The 17,458-nt window shown below is 41.9% G+C and overlaps 1 protein-coding gene across 13 annotated transcripts in view; it reads right to left on the reverse strand.

Moving 5' to 3' along the window:
* Positions 1-17,458, reverse strand: part of grip1 (glutamate receptor interacting protein 1) — a 67,249-nt gene that overhangs the window by 7,369 nt on the left and 42,422 nt on the right. For 8 of the 13 annotated variants that reach the window (XM_026146165.1, XM_026146162.1, XM_026146166.1 and 5 more), the window contains 20 exons: positions 14,665-14,800; positions 13,915-14,060; positions 13,742-13,825; positions 13,595-13,670; positions 13,359-13,504; positions 10,846-10,993; positions 10,320-10,489; positions 9,859-9,996; positions 9,626-9,775; positions 9,188-9,374; positions 8,731-8,876; positions 7,104-7,184; positions 6,590-6,659; positions 5,727-5,872; positions 4,335-4,479; positions 3,345-3,484; positions 1,916-2,119; positions 1,683-1,836; positions 1,053-1,091; positions 634-745 (listed from right to left, as the gene is read on the reverse strand). In XM_026146165.1, the coding sequence (XP_026001950.1) occupies positions 634-745; positions 1,053-1,091; positions 1,683-1,836; positions 1,916-2,119; positions 3,345-3,484; positions 4,335-4,479; positions 5,727-5,872; positions 6,590-6,659; positions 7,104-7,184; positions 8,731-8,876; positions 9,188-9,374; positions 9,626-9,775; positions 9,859-9,996; positions 10,320-10,489; positions 10,846-10,993; positions 13,359-13,504; positions 13,595-13,670; positions 13,742-13,825; positions 13,915-14,060; positions 14,665-14,800 (2,618 nt within the window). The remainder of the gene's footprint in view (positions 1-633; positions 746-1,052; positions 1,092-1,682; positions 1,837-1,915; positions 2,120-3,344; positions 3,485-4,334; positions 4,480-5,726; positions 5,873-6,589; positions 6,660-7,103; positions 7,185-8,730; positions 8,877-9,187; positions 9,375-9,625; positions 9,776-9,858; positions 9,997-10,319; positions 10,490-10,845; positions 10,994-13,358; positions 13,505-13,594; positions 13,671-13,741; positions 13,826-13,914; positions 14,061-14,664; positions 14,801-17,458) is intronic. The other 5 variants (XM_026146163.1, XM_026146160.1, XM_026146171.1 and 2 more) reach the window with 3 other exon arrangements.

Here is a 17,458-nt window from a genome sequence, read left to right on the forward strand (position 1 = left end):
CAGTCAACAATCCACCAATGGCAGACTGCAGCGTAAACGCTGTCTCCTGGTGATCCACAGGAGGAGTTTCTACACCTTCAAGGTGTCAGGCCTGTGATGTGCCCCCTTGTCTTATGGTAGACAGGAATTTAATGTAAATAACTACCACATTTGTACAATTTGAAATTTACAATTTATATTTGCATTTCAATGTTTGTGGTTTTCACACTAATAAAGTCTAACTGTTGCAACTCTGATTTTTTTTGTGTGTGTGATTTTAGGTCAATTGTGTTAATACAGTATGTCAAAATGGAAAATAACTGTAAAGACATACATGTGAGATTTTATTGAAAGTAAAATCAAAAACCAAATAAACTCAACTCCAGAAGGTTAAAAAATTAGCCTTAATCCATCATCTTTTCAACATTTTTTCTATATCTTCTTTGAGAAAAGCCAGCCTATCAAACTTCACAGTGTAGGTGCTGGTATCCATACACCAGAGGGCGATGCAGAAAGGCATTAGCATCTGAGAATTCTTCATTTGCTGAATAAAAATTTCAGAAGCCTTACTCCTGCTAATACTCAACTCTTACTGTAAATACTTCTTCTACTGCTAACACTTCTCACTATAGTAGATTTCGTGGCGTTCCTCACCTCCAGCTCTCTGAGGATGCCGCTCTGTCCACAGGTCTCCAAGTCCTCCAGAGCCTGAGACCAGAAGTTCTCCTCCTGGTCTGGTTCTGTCCCATCATGTCCCACATTAAACCTGAGAGGGAAAGGTAACAGGTCAACCAGTCAGCATGATGGGTACACACACACACACACACACACACACACACACACACACACACACACACACACACACACACACACACACAGGAAGCTAGTGGTCATGCTGGAGAGTGTTTTTTTAACAGGAGGGGGCATGGGCAGTGATGACATACACATCCACCAGGTATTGATATCGGTGTGGCGGGGGTTAAAGGTCACCAAGTGAGGGTATCTGCTGGAGGTTACTGGGTGTCACAGAAGACTGTGTGTGAAGGGTTAAAGGTCAAAGGTCACTGTGGTACCTGCTGTCAGAGATTAGACCGCTGGGCAGATTACAGCCTCTGCAGAAAGACACACTACTGTTATTGCTGTTAGCTCAGTGCTACATACTCCATTGTTCTGGATGAGGAATGCTAACAGCTACAAAAGATATGCTGCAAAATGTATCCGTGCACATCCATCTTCAGGCCTCTCTTCTGATGTGCTTCTGGGTTTAAGGGTATACACATACTAGGCAAGCTGAGTTTGTTTAGACTGATCTTATCACACAGTTTGAGCATCAGTGTCATAGTTTCAGTGAACTGCGCCAGTTTGTGATGTAGAGGAGGAGGATCGAGTATCTGTACCCTCAGTATTTCATCTGTATCTGATAATTCATGGGAGAAAACTTGAAAAATTGCATTCTGAGTAAATTTGGAAATCACTATGTGGCATAAGTGGCTGCTCAAAACTAGTATGAAAAGCATATTAATCCTTCTCCCTCCTCTGTAACAGTTTTGAATAATTGTGTTGATCAAAGTACTTTAAGCCCTGAAAACAGCTTGATTAAACCTGGAACAGTTGAATACTGTCTGTTATATAACAAAGGTTATTACAGTTTTCTTTACTCAAGCTTTTATGTTTTTCACTGTGCTGTTCACTCAGTCTCTCACCCTCCGAGAGGTGGCCGGTCCCAATCATCGTCATTCAGACCCAGATCCGACAGTGGATTGGCTCTCTGGCGAGTGGAAGATGATGATTGGCTGTTGCTTGTCTTGGCGCTGCGCCACTCGTGGAAACTGTACAGTGACGACTGAAAAGTAGGAGCTACACACACCAGCAAAGGAGAAGTGTTTCATTACTGAGGCATTAATGAGGTCAGCAGAGGTCAGAGGTCGGTCCCTACCTGGGGTGGTGAAGCTGCTGTCCATGTTGGATCCATCCCAGGACTCCACAGCGCTGTCCACGGACGGCAGTGTGCTGAATGCTCTCTGGCTTGTCGGAGGTGCAACCATGACAACAGGCTCCTCCTCCCCATCCTGGTTCTCCAGGTTAGGCCCCACTCCTGGCCCCAGACCCGAACCAATCACGCAAGACTTTGGGCTTGACACTGCAGACAGACGGAGTACGTTTGTCAAACCACCAATGTGCGTTCGTGAATATAAATGTGTAAATCTGTAACTCCACTGGAAGTGACACTGTGTCCCGTCCCTTTAATGAGCTGTACGTTCAACTCTTCCCCTACCGCAAGGGGTCGCCACAGTGTTATGGGTAGCTCTGCATCTTTGATTCGGGAGCTTTATTCCCTTCCAGACAGAAAAGAAGGGACTGAAAAGGGGACTTTTCGCTTGTTGGGTGCTAGTTTGCACCACCAAACTATGGAGCCACTTAATGACCTGTACAAATAACGACCATCATTCAAACCTCTCCATGAGGTGTTAACAGCAGCGATGGCATAAAAGTGCAGGTTATAAAACTTCCCTAATGAAATCTTTAAATTACGGTAAATTATATTCAACATGTGCTCTGTGGAGGACTGTTTATAAAAATGGTTCTAATTCTTGAACAGTTAATGTTTAACTTTGTCAAACAGCCTGAATTAAAGCTTAAAGTCTGACTGTTCGATTTAACATCCAAACCACCGCCACAACTTCAAGCTGGATAAAACACAAAGCAATAAAAAGGAAAGTTGATGCCGAGGAGGGAGACTGGGTTGTCAGTTTCTTTTTTTCAAAGATCATAACTGGTGCTGATATTTTGATGTTTGAATCATTTGAGTCACAGAGGGGGAACAGAGGCTTCAGAAAGTCGCTGAAGTGGAACGATGCATTCAGCCACTGCACAATGTGTCTCTCTGAGGCCATCTTAAAGCCATGGAGCTGTAAAAGGAGGTTTCCTTTTCATGTGCAGCCGGTTTCACAGCAGAAGGCTTGGCAGTTTGGTACAGGTAACTGCACGATCAAAAAGCTTTTACTTTTCTTTCTGTTTAAAATGAAAACTCCCACACAGCTGCTGTAAGATCAGGACTAGAAAACAGTCTGTGGGCTGCTTGTGTGCAAGAACAAAACTTATAAGTTATTATTTTGCTCTTATATCAGGACATATTTGTTACAATTAAATGTCCAAAGCTGGTGAAACAGTTGGTCGTGAATTATTCTGCTTTATTAATAGTTTATAAAGGCTACTGAGTGATTGTTACTGGTTAAGTAAGCTGTATGAGACACACTACACAAGCCTGGCTCTTGATGTGAATCTCATTTCCTTGTGTTTTGCATTTGCTGTTGATGCTTGTGATTATGAACGGTGTTTATGGTGTGAAAAAAGCGTCTACGTACGTTCTCCCTGCTTCTTGATCTTCAACGTGACCGTCTCGCCCGCCTGCTGCAGCAGACTGATGGCTTCACTCAGAGGTTTCCCCTTCAGGCTGCTGCTGTTGATCGCAAGAATACGGTCGCCTACATGGATCGCACCAGTCCTGTAAGCAACACCAAAACACACAGAAATATACACTCAGGGTTCAGCAACTCAAAAATCATACTTGACAAGACTTTAAAGAAGACTGGAACTGAGTTAACAGTCTCAGGGAAACACAAATATACTTATACACAAAATAGAAATGAGAATCATTTCTGTAGGAAAGAGGTGAAAACCCAATTGATGATGAGGAAAATAATTATTTTTAAACAGCAGAGGGCGACACTCTCCACTTCATCTGGCATCCTAAGCTTATCATGTCTGTCACGGTTTCACTCCATATTTCATTCCTCCAGTCACTGATGTTATTTTTAGAAAGATGAAAAATCTTTTCTTATTTAAAATTTCCTTAATTTTTTATAGTGAGACCATTTAGATGGCCTGCGCTGATACTGTATTTCTTATTTTATACATCATTAAACATAATCCCTCAGATTTAGGCAGCCAGCTTTAGCATTTCCTCTGTTTACGACCTTTGACATAAAGATGGCGTTTACACAAACAACCCTGGTTCTAAGCTTCTTAGTGTCTGAGTTTCTGTAAATAAAATTCCGTATTAAGCACAGAATGTATTTAATACTAATCCAGAATCATACATAACACCAGCAGGGAACTACTAAAGACAATAGAGCCTGCACTAATGATAATAATAATAATAATAATAATAATAATAAACATCTATTTATGGCACTTTATAGTGAATAAATGCGATCCTCCAAATAGCTGAAAAGAACAGAAAACTAGATGTGCTGATTAAGTGATTAAATAATCCACAACCTTGACATGTTTTCTACAGGTGTGACCTGTAATTTATTTTTTATGTAATGTAATTAGAGTTCATGTGCGTGCACCTCTCTGCCAGCCCCCCCTTGCTCAGAGAGGAGATGATGATGGGGTCGAAGGGCTCCTCGGTGCCTGAGATGGTGATTCCCAGCGGACCACCATAGCGTTGAAGCTCCACTGTGTAAATGATGCTGCCAGACACCTCCTGTTCATCTGGAACATTCAATAAAGATTGATTCCACATAAGGTCAGTGGTGAACAGATGATCAGGAGAAGATGGCATGGGAAGGGATGATGTGGTGACACAGACTAAAACACGCTAAAACTAAGCCAGAAGTGCAACGTTTGTCCTGAAAGTAGCATTAGACACCTCCTTTAAACCTTGAGTAGGTTTTCAGGGACTTAAGGACCCTGTGTACCCTTAAGAGCGGCTGAGGACATTTAGAAAACCTTGACTGGGATCTATATCGCCATTAAAATGTTCTAAAGGTTATCAAGGTCCAGGGTCTGCCATAAGTTTAGTGAAATCCTCAATCAAGGTCAAAGTATTCAGCAATGTTTGAGTTAGTTTTGAAAAGAAGAGCCACCCTGGTAAGACACTTGAGAGTCCTTGAGGAGTTGATGGCAGATTTCAAGCAAACAGTTTGCTTTCCAGTCGTCCTTTAGGACGGTTGACGATCCGGCTCTACATCTAGTAGTAGTAGTTCTAGTAGTACCTTAGTAAATTTCTGTTCGTCCTTATGGACGATCGAGTCGATTTAGAAAATATGAATGGGGTCCTGAAGGATTCAGGGATGTTCTAGTTGGTGTTGAAGATACTTAAGATTGTGCTGGTCCCTTAGAGTCACTGATAAGGTTTGAAAGAATTTGGCCATCCTGAAGATCACCAACAAGATCCTAAATGTTTTTGAGAACATTCATTTTTTGGAAGAAGATTTCAAGAATAATGGATTAGTTTCTAGTCCTCGAAGACTCCTGACAGTCAGGTTGTGATCAAGTTACGATTAGATTTCATGTTTAAAGAGGTTTTAAGTTTAACTTAAAATGATACAAGACAAATGATTTCAAATCAGCTATTGATCTAGAGAGTTTAGGACCCCATCAGGACTCTCTAAAGTACAATAAAACTGTCATAAAGATGCTAAAGATCTCAGGATTGTCAGAAGATTAGTGAAGATTTTATGAGCACCAGTTTGGCTCCTACATGCTTTTAAGTACCACTGTCTTTTCACTTATTCAAAAGGATTTAGGTGTGACTGTTGGTGTTGCTAAAGCTCTTTAAATATGATCTTTTGAGGAGAATTTGGAAAGGTCCCACAGCTTATTAAAGTTGGCAAGTAGGTCACCACGGAACGACTCTAGAGGTTCTTTTTAAGGAGGATTAATGATACTGTGGGCATCCCTGAAAGCTGGTTTATCACTCGGCCTCTTGCTTTTGGGAATAGACTTAAAAGCGATACCAGAGTTGTCTTCATCTTTGCGGATCTTCAGTTTGACGAGCTCCTCACACTGCTGGAGGATCTGAACAGCTTCCTCCATGGAGCAGTTCTCCACACGGATGTTATCAATGGCCAGCAGCTTGTCTCCCAGCTCCAACGTCCCCGTCCTGAAAACACATTCAGGTAAATTAGAGGAACAAGTTTAATAAAGAAGTCAGCTGAGATCGTTATTATGTCATATTATCATAATCATGACTGCAGTGCATCTGCTTTATGGACAGGATGGAATTTTGCATTAATATCAGTTCTTCAACATATGAAATATAACCTTACAAATTTTACATGAAGATATGTTAACTTGTACATGAAATAGGAGTGAAGATATTGCTTTGGGTTTAAACCACGAGGTACAACTTAAACCAATTTTTTAGGCTTTATTTGTTTACATTTTGGGAAAATTAATCCCAATCATTTTACCTAATATCAGTTCTTTTTTAGTTTGTAAAGGACATCGAAGCTGGAAGATATCCTCTGAAATTGGTCCAAAATCTTGTAAAACCGCCGGCACTTTCTTTTCCGTATGAAGGTCTATAACTAGTCCTCTGCTTCCTGTTTCTAAAAGTCCTGCAGAGTAAACAGATGCTACCTGCCAGCAGAAGCCCTTTAGCTCATATTCTGCTTCACAGTCCAAAACACATGACCTACAAACCACGACATGCACAGGCCTGGACCGTTAGCCTAATTAACCAAACACGTACAGGCGGCAGTCTGAGGTTTAACACAGCTGACACTGTTTTATTTTAGCCTCACATACTGTGTGTAGAGTTCAGCCTCGGTTAGGTTTAAGGCTGGATTAGAGTTAGTTTAGCCATAGTTTGTGTCACCTGTGTGCGACGCTGCCTTTTTTGATGTCCGAGATGATCAAAGGATCACCTGGTTTCCTGTTGGACGGAGCTGCAGACACACAAAGAGACGAGTTGAAGATGAAACAGAAAACTGTAAATAATTAAACCTGTTTACACCACTACAACCAGAAGTAACGATTAAATGTTAAAGGGGAAAAGTAAAATCAAAGCAGGAAATGTAATATTGAAGTGACACCCAAGAGGAGGTCGGGCTGGATCTGGTCTGATGAAATCTGTCTTTCAGAATGAAAATTTAATTTCCCCGATGTGTAAACATGATGAAACACCAAATTAAATCATTTAATAAAAAATAAAACTACTGTCACTGACAATAAAAAGACTTTTATAATATTCTAGTTGCTTGTTTTGGCATTGGCACTCTTTCTTAATCAATAATTAACACAGAGCTGTGTTACTAATAAAGTCCATCTAAACCATCCACAGCGACCTCACATTAGTGTGCGTGTTTGCGTAGTCGTTTCTCTTTACTTACAGCTGATGGTGATTCCCAGTTCCACTCCTGGTTTCTTTGGGAGCTTTACGTGGAACGTCCCTGAACTGGGGATGACTGACTCTGTGCAGAAAGATGGAGACATTTCAGCAGTAGAAATGTTTAATTTACTGTGAAATACATCAGAAGAGGAATAAAGGCTTTCTGCTCAACATCTTCTCAGTCAGAATCAGGTGATTAAGCTTCTGTTCGAGGCTTTAATCATACGCTCTGTATACAGTCCTGCCTGGCTTGATGAGAACCAGGGTTTCAATCTTACTCACACTTGGTTTAACGGTTATAAATACAGGAAGAAATAGAAATATTTTTTACTCAGAGACCTCAGCAGACATGTGGAAAACAATTTCAATAACAGTCAATGATTAATCACAAAGTGAGCTCATAGGTACGACGTATATGTTAGCTGTCCATGTATTAAACCTGATTCTACATAACTTAGAGGACACATCATGCTCTCAAATGTTTATAGAAGATCAAAGTTCAAAACTTAGAGGTGATCATACATAAAAATCTTTCCTGCAAGTCAAAAATCTTTAATGCACCATTTGTGATGACATCTGTCTGTTTTGTAGCTATTATGTTAAGAATGTTCAGGAAGTCTTTTGTGCTGTCCATTTGTACATTTTATTAATTTATTAAGTGAAGTATTGAGATTATTAATTGTTAATATCAACACTGACTGATAGAGACAAAAAAAGACTGCTACAGATTCACACTGGCCGTAGATGCTGACAGTAGGTGACGTAACATTTAACTTCACCATTATTAGATGACGCATAGCTATATCGCTTCTTCGCTACCATTCGGTACAGTAGACTGGACATCACAAAATAAATTGGGAGTTAATCTTTTACATAAGCCTTTGTTTATAACTGGCTATGAGCATGTTCATAAACATACATCCACTGCTTGGTCCCTTTATTCCGAATATCCAAAGCACTGTTAAGAACTCATGTTAAAACTGAAAATCCAGATGATCTTCTAATTATTAAAAAAAGCTAAATTGATCTGTTCTTGTTGAATTATCCTGTGTAAAGATTATCTATTACTCACTTTCCATAAAATCAATCAGCATAGATGATGACATTATAGAGATTTGTAAAATAAATGATTGTAGTATTTGGCTCCTTGCAGGTTTTGGAAGATGTCCCCTTGGACTGACTTCAGTTATGATGCTTTCAGGAAGTGAGGAAAATTTTCTCAGCCTTATGTTTCTCTGGGAAATAACATCCACGGTCTATATTCTTCTTTTGGTTAAATAGTGACTCTGACTGTCCTGTAAATGACATCTCATACAGTTAACCGTCCTGCAGCTACAAATCATACAATATGCCTGTGAGTCACTACTGACAGCTTGTTGTGTCGTTCTATTAAACTCAGGCGTAGGTGGTTATTTACACCAGCTGGAGTACGTTACATCCACAAAGAGTCTGACAAATTACAAAGAAGCAGAACCAAACACAGACTGGCAGTCAGTCAGCCAAAACACGACGACACAGAAAACAGATGTCTTTGCCCAGCAGACAGACATTCATCAACAAGCACAGTTTTCAGTGCTGATCAGAAGCATGAAAACACAATTCTGATAAAATGATTTTTTTTTTTTTACCAGCTACATCGAACTCAATTTCCAGTGTGAGCTGAGCAGTGATGGACGAGTCTCTGAGAAGCTGATTGGTTTCTTCAAGGGTCGAATCTTCGGTTGGAACGCCGTTTATGGATAAGATCCTGTCACCGATCTGCAGGATGCCACACCTACACATATATACACAAATATCTGATCACTGGAGCTCTCCTTACAATACTGTAGAGTCTGTACAGAAGGACATGAGGTAATGGCATTTTGAACTGGTGCTGCAAACATAAAATGCAAAGCTGCGATATAGAAAATAAAAATTATATATATGTTACCATGATTATCAATAAAGACAAAATATTAAATATTTCCAAATTTCACAAAAAAAAACTGAAAATTGGGGGGGAAAGTTCAAATCTGAGAAGCAAGGGCAAAAGAATTTTTTCTCAAAATTTTTTTAAAGCCATCATAGCTGTGTCAGTGTGTTTACCTCTCAGCGGGGCTGTCGGGGTCGATGTAGGCAATAAGTGGCGGGGATGACAGCGTTTCCGTGGCGAACACTCCTCCCTGCAGTTGCAGGCCAAACCCCATGATGCCGTCGCCAAGCAGCGTCACCTCGGTGGTTTCCGTGTGGACTACCTGACCGGCCAGACCCACAGTGCTGGACGCCAGGGACACTGACAGAAACAAAGATTATTCTATTTTTTAGTCTCATTTTCCTCCCGTCCTGTGACAGCACCTCAGTCCTGTCCTTGTTTTCTGTCATACATACGCTGTTAGAGGGTGCAAGCTCATATTAAAATGTCATGGTTTAAGGGTTTGTAATGTTTTTTTACATTTTGTTGGTCATTATTGGTCATGTTATGAATTCATGTCTAAAACCAGCTAATAAAATAATAAGATTTGTTGGATTTGGAGACAGACTCACAGGAGCTCTTAAAGTCCTTTTTCTTGCCCTTCCTCCTCATCAGTGTGCCCCGTGGACTTGTGGGATACATGTTCCTGGGCAGGGTGCTCATGTTGAGGGAGGAGAGGCTATAGGCCGACATGGAGCCTGGAGAGAAGGAGTGGCTGAGCGCTGCAGAAAGAGAGAGGGCTGATGAGGAAAGGTCTCTCTCTCTCAACAGAAAACATGAGAGAGAGTGAGAGAGGTGCACGTACGAGGATTGTTTGTATGGCGGTTGTGCGATCTGGCGCCTGATTGGTCAGGGTGGTACGTGTTGTAGTGGTAGGGGGGGAGGATAGGGGCAGAGCCTCCGGTCTCCCAGGGGAGGGGGCGGGGACTACGCTGCACCTTGACTGCACAGACACACACAGAGGAGGGTGTTTAGGTTAAGACAAGAGGAAAGGTCAAAGGTGAGGCAGGTGCTTGGATCACAGCATCGAGATACCTCACTGGGAAGCCAGATGAGGAACTGTCATGCATACACAGGTGTGTGTCTTTCACGGCTTTATAAAAGATTACTCCTCTCTTCACATAATCTTTTATAGGGCCTCTTGAGTGTGTGTGTGTGTGTGTGTGTGTGTGTGTGTGTGTGTGTGTGTGTGTGTGTGTGTGTGTCTCTATACTGGTCTGTGGTGCATTCAGGGCCTTGTCGGATGTGATGTGTGTACGTTTATACCGTGCTGTGGTGCGTTCAGGGCTGGTCGGGTCTGGTGTTGTGGCAGGATCTCCAAGCGGACGGTCTGACAGGAAGCAGAAAGCAGCTGAGTGGCTTCAGCCAGGGAACAAAACTCCATCGACTTCCCATCAACGGACAGGATATGATCTCCTGCATGAAGAGCACCACACCTACACAAAAACACAAAAATAAACAGAGAATTTAAACCTGAACTTGGACAAAACTCATAAGTTAAATTTCTGCAGTTAAAAGTGCAACAAAATATTTCAGTTTCTGCACAAATACTGAAGTTAAAGTGTGACTGAATGAAGCTGAAAGATGACAAGGTGGTTAAAATAACCAAATTTACATAGAATCAAATAATAAGATAAGAAAACGGTGGTAATATTAGTTAATAAGCTGAAATTCCACTTTAGGCAAAATGAAAGCAGCTGGAACGATGCTCAATACGTGAAATCAATAAATAATAATAATAAAACAATGCAGTTAAAACAGTAAAACAGCATCAGGGTCAGAGGTTAGATACCTGTCTGCTATACTGGCTGGTTTGACCTTGTCGATGATGATGACCTGCTTGTTGCAGAACATGGAGGTGGACAGGGCCACACCCAGGCTAGACCCTGCCGCCTTGGCAACTTCAACCAGCAGCGGCCCTGATGCCGTGGCAACAGAGTCTGAAGGAGGGAAAACAGACAAAGTTTTTACAGTTTTTACATCGTGTAATTTACAAACGGTCCAAACGGTGTTCATCAGGGTTCCATCCTGGGTCCTGTTTAATTTTATGTAAAAGTTCCAAATAAACTAATCATCTGAAATCTTTATAATTCAGATGATACTCTTCTTCACATGTTGGTAAATTTTTAGAATTTTACTCTACACAGTACAAAGTACAAATGATCTTTTATTTTAACCAAAAATCACATTTTGGGTTTCAGATAATAAATACAAAATAATACTTCTCATGCACTGTTTCCTAATGTTAACGTTAACCAAGAACAGGACTTCACATAATACAGTTGGGATCAAAAGTCTATATCGACTTAATCATGTGCATGAGTGTTATGGAAATTCCAGTATCTATTAGTAACTGTTCTTTTTCCAGGGTTAAATGATTGTGCAGCATACATCTTTAATTACATAAAAAATAAATAAATAAATAAATAAAATTAGCTGCACAAGTTTGAATTTATTTTGGATTTTCTCTACTCCACAGTGCCCCTAAAAAAAAAAACCATGTTTCTGCCATAATTCGGGCTAAACGTTTGACCAATCATCTTGGCAGAATTGATACAGTTCATTTAAACTGACTGGTTTCCTGGGACATACACTGAACAAAAATATAAACGCAACACCTTTGTTACTGCTCCCATTCCCCATGGGATGGACGTAGAGACCTAAAATTCATTCCAGATACACAATATAACCATCCCTCCCAAACAGTGGTCACAAATCAGTCCAAATGTGTGGTAGTGGGCACATCTGCTATATTGAGATAATCCATCCCACCTCACAGGTGTGCCACATCAGGATGCTGATCTGACATCATGAGTAGTGCACAGGTGTACCTCAGACTGCCCACAACAAAAGGCCACCCTGGAATGTGCAGTTTTTTGCGCTATTGGGGGTCTGGGGACCCAGAACCGGTCAGTATCTGGTGTGACCACCATTTGCCTCATGCAGTGCAACACATCGTCGCATGGAGTCTATCAGATTGTCAATTGTGGCCTGTGGGATGTTGGTCCACTCCACTTCAATGGCTGTGCGAGGTTGTTGGATATTCGTGGGAACTGGTACACGCTGTCGTATACGCCGGTCAAGCACATCCCGAACATGCTCAATGGGTGACATGTCCGGTGAGTATGCTGGCCATGCAAGAACTGGGACATTCTCAGCTGCCATCTGCCCTGAACAATGTGAACCATGATTCATCCGTGAAGCGCACACCTCTCCAACGTGCCAGACGCCATCGAATGTGAGCATTTGCCCACACAAGTCTGTTACGGCGACGAGCTGGAGTCAGGTCAAGACCCCGATGAGGACGACGGGCATGCAGTTGAGCGTCCCTGCGACGGTTTCTGACAGTTTGTGCAGAAATTGTCTGGGTGGCTGGTCTCAGACGATCTTGGAGGTGAACCTGCTGGATGTGGAGGTCCTGGGCTGGTGTGGTTACACGAGGTCTGCGGTTGTGAGGCCGGTTGGATGCTGCCATATTCTCTGAAACGCCTGTGGAGACGGCTTATGGTTGAGAAATGAACATTCAATGCACGGGCGACAGATCTGGTTGACATTCCTGCTGTCAGCATGCCAATTGCACGCTCCCTCATTGCTTGTGGCATCTGTGGCATTTTGCTGTGAGACAAAACTGCACATTCCAGGGTGGCCTTTTGTTGTGGGCAGTCTGAGGTACACCTGTGCACTACTCATGATGTCAGATCAGCATCCTGATGTGGCACACCTGTGAGGTGGGATGGATTATCTCAATATAGCAGATGTGCCCACTACCACACATTTGGACTGATTTGTGACCACTGTTTGGGAGGGATGGTTATATTGTGTATCTGGAATGAATTTTAGGTCTCTACGTCCATCCCATGGGGAATGGGAGCAAAAACAAAAGTGTTGCGTTTATATTTTTGTTCAGTGTACTTATGGTCTACTCTCTTATTATTTTTCTACTTACAGAAAAACATTAATGAGTTCTGCAGAACACAAACTTACTTCTTTAAATTGCTTTTGTCATTCAATGAACATCTCAAAATTGTATCTAATATCCACATATCAGGATGGACACAAATTCGAGCTCAGCTGCAGTCCTGGCACACTGTTTGGCATCGTTTCTCATCTGTAAGCCCCCTGGCAACCTACCTCTACCCAAACTTTCCATTAAATGTAATTTCAAATTTAATAACAATAAATGTCAAAACCAGTACAAGCAAGATTTCAGCTTGAATCCCCACAACCTTCTCCTTTTCCTGCACAGTTCTGATGTTAACTGATTAACGCTTTAAGCTCTGCTGGGAGGGGACACTGATGACTGACCCATCACGGAGACGTCATACTCAATCAGCAGCGTGGCCTCCTGTCCACACTGCTTCAGGATGCTCATGGCCTCTGAAAGTGTGCTGCCATGGAGACGAATCCCATCAATGCTTAACAACCGATCACCTGGCTTGATGGTTCCTTCCCTGCAGGTAAAAGAGAAAGAGAACAGTTTTTAGTCTGTACAAAGGCTCCCAAGGGACAAAAATCAGACAGACAGGTCAGAGGCCACGTACCGGTCTGCTGGGCCGCCTGGCCGGATGGTTGTAATGACGATGGGACGGGACTTGTTCCTGTCTTCATGGGCTCCACCTGCAAACACGCGATCACATCACCATGTTTATTTTGATTTATTCTAAACACACAAACAGAACTCGCCTCACCTCTGATGACGAAACCAAAGCTGTTTCCTTCTTTGTGAAGCGTGACTTCCACATTCTTAAACATGACCCCTGACCCCTGCACCGCTGCAACACACCAGAACATCAACAACACATCAACATTGCAGCCGGCCGGGTGCAGCTGAGTGTACACGTCTTCTGCTGGCAGAACTTACAGACAGGCGGCAGCTCGTACTCGACCTCCAAGACGACCCGTTCACCCACGTTCTTCAGCAGACTGATGATCTCATCGTGTCTGAACTTGGCCAGGTTGATGCCGTTGACAGACCTGATATAGTCGCCCACGTTCAGCTGGTCACTCCTGAGCAAACAGCCAAAACATCAGCTTTAATTTTACTTAATCAAACCTTAATGAGTTCGTTTAAGAAGAGGCTGTTCCAGAAAGGATGCTGCTAAACATTAATAACTGCCACTGCTTCACCAATATCCATTAATCAGTCACCCAAAGTGTTCTGTGTCATTTTTGCTCATTGTCGCTTTGTAGCTGGTAGTTGATCGTACATTGCAGGCTCCTGCTGCAGCCCAGTCACCTATGCCTAGAGGGTAACGGCTGAGAAAAATATATATTATCAGGCTGGTTAAAGAGGGGTTGCTGGAGGTTGCTGGGAAGCCAGGGATCGAACCACCAACCTTCCGATCAGTAGATGACCCACTCTACCACCTGAGCTACAGGCTACAGCCATCCCTGGAGCCCACTATGTGGAATATTCATGTAATCTATAGGTTTTCACTAAGTACAAAGTGATGTAGAACACGTTTTGTCTTTTTAATATCTTATATCAGATTGCTCATCCCTTTAAACAACTGAAAATACCTGGCACAACTCCAAAGTTAGTCTCAATGGCGATTCTTTGTTTTTTGGCTCAAGTCCTAAAAACACAAAGACCAGATGTAGAAGACATTACCGGGCCGCGATGCCTCCCTGCCGCAGGTTTGAAACTCGAGGCTTCCCATCTTTGTCGATTCCTCCTGAAACTGTCAGCCCGAGCGTCGTCCCCTCCTTCTTCATCAACTCCACCACCGTGCATCCCCGAAACTCATCTGCAAAAAGGGACATGGGATGAACTGAATGCTCTTCCTCGCCATTAAGGATTTTTTTCTTTTCTTCTTCCAGTAAAAATTATTCCTATTTGCTTTTTCTTCTTCTTGACTGCATAGCTTCTACTCTCTTTATTTAAGCATGGAAAAAATAAATAATAATCTGGATAAAAGGAGAAATGAAGTCATCCTCTGTTCTGTCATCCATCTATATTTCATCAAACAGATGAAATATTTAACACACACAGAGAGAGACAGAGACAGAGAGAGAGAGAGAGAGAGAGAGAGAGAGAGAATTTCAGATCAGACCTGCTACGATGGGCTGTGACCAGTTATAAGGTAATGAAACTGAAATCAGGTTCATCCTCTTTCATAAAGGCAGGATTAAGACGATCAGTCTTTGGCAGTGACCATCATCGTCTCCTCTTCACTCATCTTCCTCCTCCAAAGAGGCTTTACAAAAAAAGCAGCAGCGCCCTTTTCAACTTTTCGAAAACGGCACAGCTGACTCACACTCGGAAATAGAAAACCCTCAAATCTCTGATAAAAAAAACAAGATGAACAAGTTTCCTGCAGCGGCGCTGGTGTCAGCAGCGCGGGGGGGGGGGGGGGGGTTTAAAGTAGAGCTGGGCGATATGAGATTTTTTCATATCACGATATGTTTTTTTTCATTTCAGGCGATAACGATATATATCACGATATAAGCCAAATAACTATATTTGTAAGATTTAAATGTGCCGTTGCTCACAAGTAAAATGTGAAATAATCAGCAGCTTGTTTTTATTTAAATATTTATTTCCCATAATAAGTTCAACAGGGTAGATGTACTTAAGGAACATGAGACTTTTTCAGATAAATAAAGGCAAATATTGCAAACTACACAAAAGGCAGCCGCTAAAGCGTTTAAGTTTCAAAATAGAACAAACGAAACAGACTACTAAATTGTCAATTCCACTTAGAAACAAAATATTAATTCTAAAAATAAATCTTAGTTTGTTTTACAGAAGAACAGACAAAACTAACTTTTGTCAATATCAAATAAACTGAGAACTAAAAGGAAATTCTCAATCTCTCCTTGTTGTATAGCTTAGCTTTTCAAACAGTTGTAACAGTTACTTTAGTCTGACAAAAGCCGAATGACGAATTAGCGCTTCCAGTCAGAGACTGAGGCTACGTCCACACGTACACGGGTATTTTTGAAAACGGAGATTTTCCGTTTTCGTTTTAAAAAATAATCCCGTCCACACATAAAGGCAGAAATGAAGGAAAACGCTGCTATGAACATGCCAAAGCAGCAGGTGGCGCTAGATTCCTAACCGTACCGAAATGTTGGCCAATCAGAAGTCTAGAAGCCTCGGTGGGAAAAAGTAAACAAAGCTGGGGCATAGAAGCAGAACCGAGTCGTATGTGTGGAGGGACAGTAACTGTGTGTATATGTAAGCATTTAAACACTGCAGAGAGTAGAATTAACAGTAACAGTATTGTAGAAATTCATTTCACCGAAACAATAACGTGGCGCACAATGTGACGCATGCACCAGTTTATTGTATTTCCAGACTTGCTTTCGGCACAATTTACAGTGCACGCTACTCTGTTTTTTGTCAGACTTGAAATAGCCGAAGTACCTTCACACTACGGAACTTCTATGGCTCTTCCGTTCGACAATCTCTCCGGCATTGGAACCATCATTGGTTTTCTCTTCGGTCACGCTCGGTTGATTTTTCTAGTCGGCACACTCATTTCCTCCATTACCCGCTGGCTCCATTACCCGCTGGCTGCTTCCCAAACAAACACACATGCGGCGTGGCACTTGTGCTGTATGTAACAAGTCACGCGACGTGACGCTGTGGCTGTGATTGGTTCGGCTCTGCGCTACTTGATTTGGATTGGCTGACCCTTTTTTTTTTTTTTTTTTTTTTTAAGAGGACAAGAGCGGCGAGGTCTATCGCGATAGCTTAATTTCTCTATCGAGTAAAAGTTATATCGCGATACATATCGTTATCGTTCTATCGCCCAGCTCTAGTTTAAAGTTAGCTTTACGCTGAAGGAAGCAGCACAAAGTTTCCCTCAAAGGAACAGAGCTTTGTTAAAGAGTTTAACATCAGGGGTATCTGGGCTAGGAAATCCAGACTGTATATGATGATTTAGCCTCTACGATGTCACCCACTCGTTTCTACAATCCGTGTTTTCAAGCTTCAGTATTAGAGCTCTGGTGTTTTTGGAGTAAGAAATGACCATATTTGAAGAAGAGGGTGCTAAGCTTATCAGCTAATATTGGTTAGTTTCATTTTTAAGGGCGGTTACCAATGCTGCACTGATACATTTGACCAATCACAGTACACTTATGTCCCTCAAAGTCTTTCTAATCTAGCAAAGGCACCCACTTATACTAAGAGCTGAGGAAAGACCTAAAACTGAAGTTCTGACGTCTACGATATCATCCCTAGGCTGTCTCTGACGTCAGTCTGACGGCTCTCCAAATCAGTGATGCAATTTTTATTCTCACAGAATTTTTGATTGTAGCACAAAGACATCACAAGTAGGACACCAGCTCCAGGTGGGAGGAGATAAACTGCGACTGCAAGCATCTTCCTCTTCAGGTCACAAAATGGGAAACATCAGCTGTTTCTGAGCGTGCTCTATTTTCAGCTGTGTTAATGA

Source organism: Astatotilapia calliptera, chromosome 17 (genome assembly GCF_900246225.1).
Source record: "Astatotilapia calliptera chromosome 17, fAstCal1.2, whole genome shotgun sequence".
Lineage (NCBI taxonomy): Eukaryota > Metazoa > Chordata > Actinopteri > Cichliformes > Cichlidae > Astatotilapia > Astatotilapia calliptera.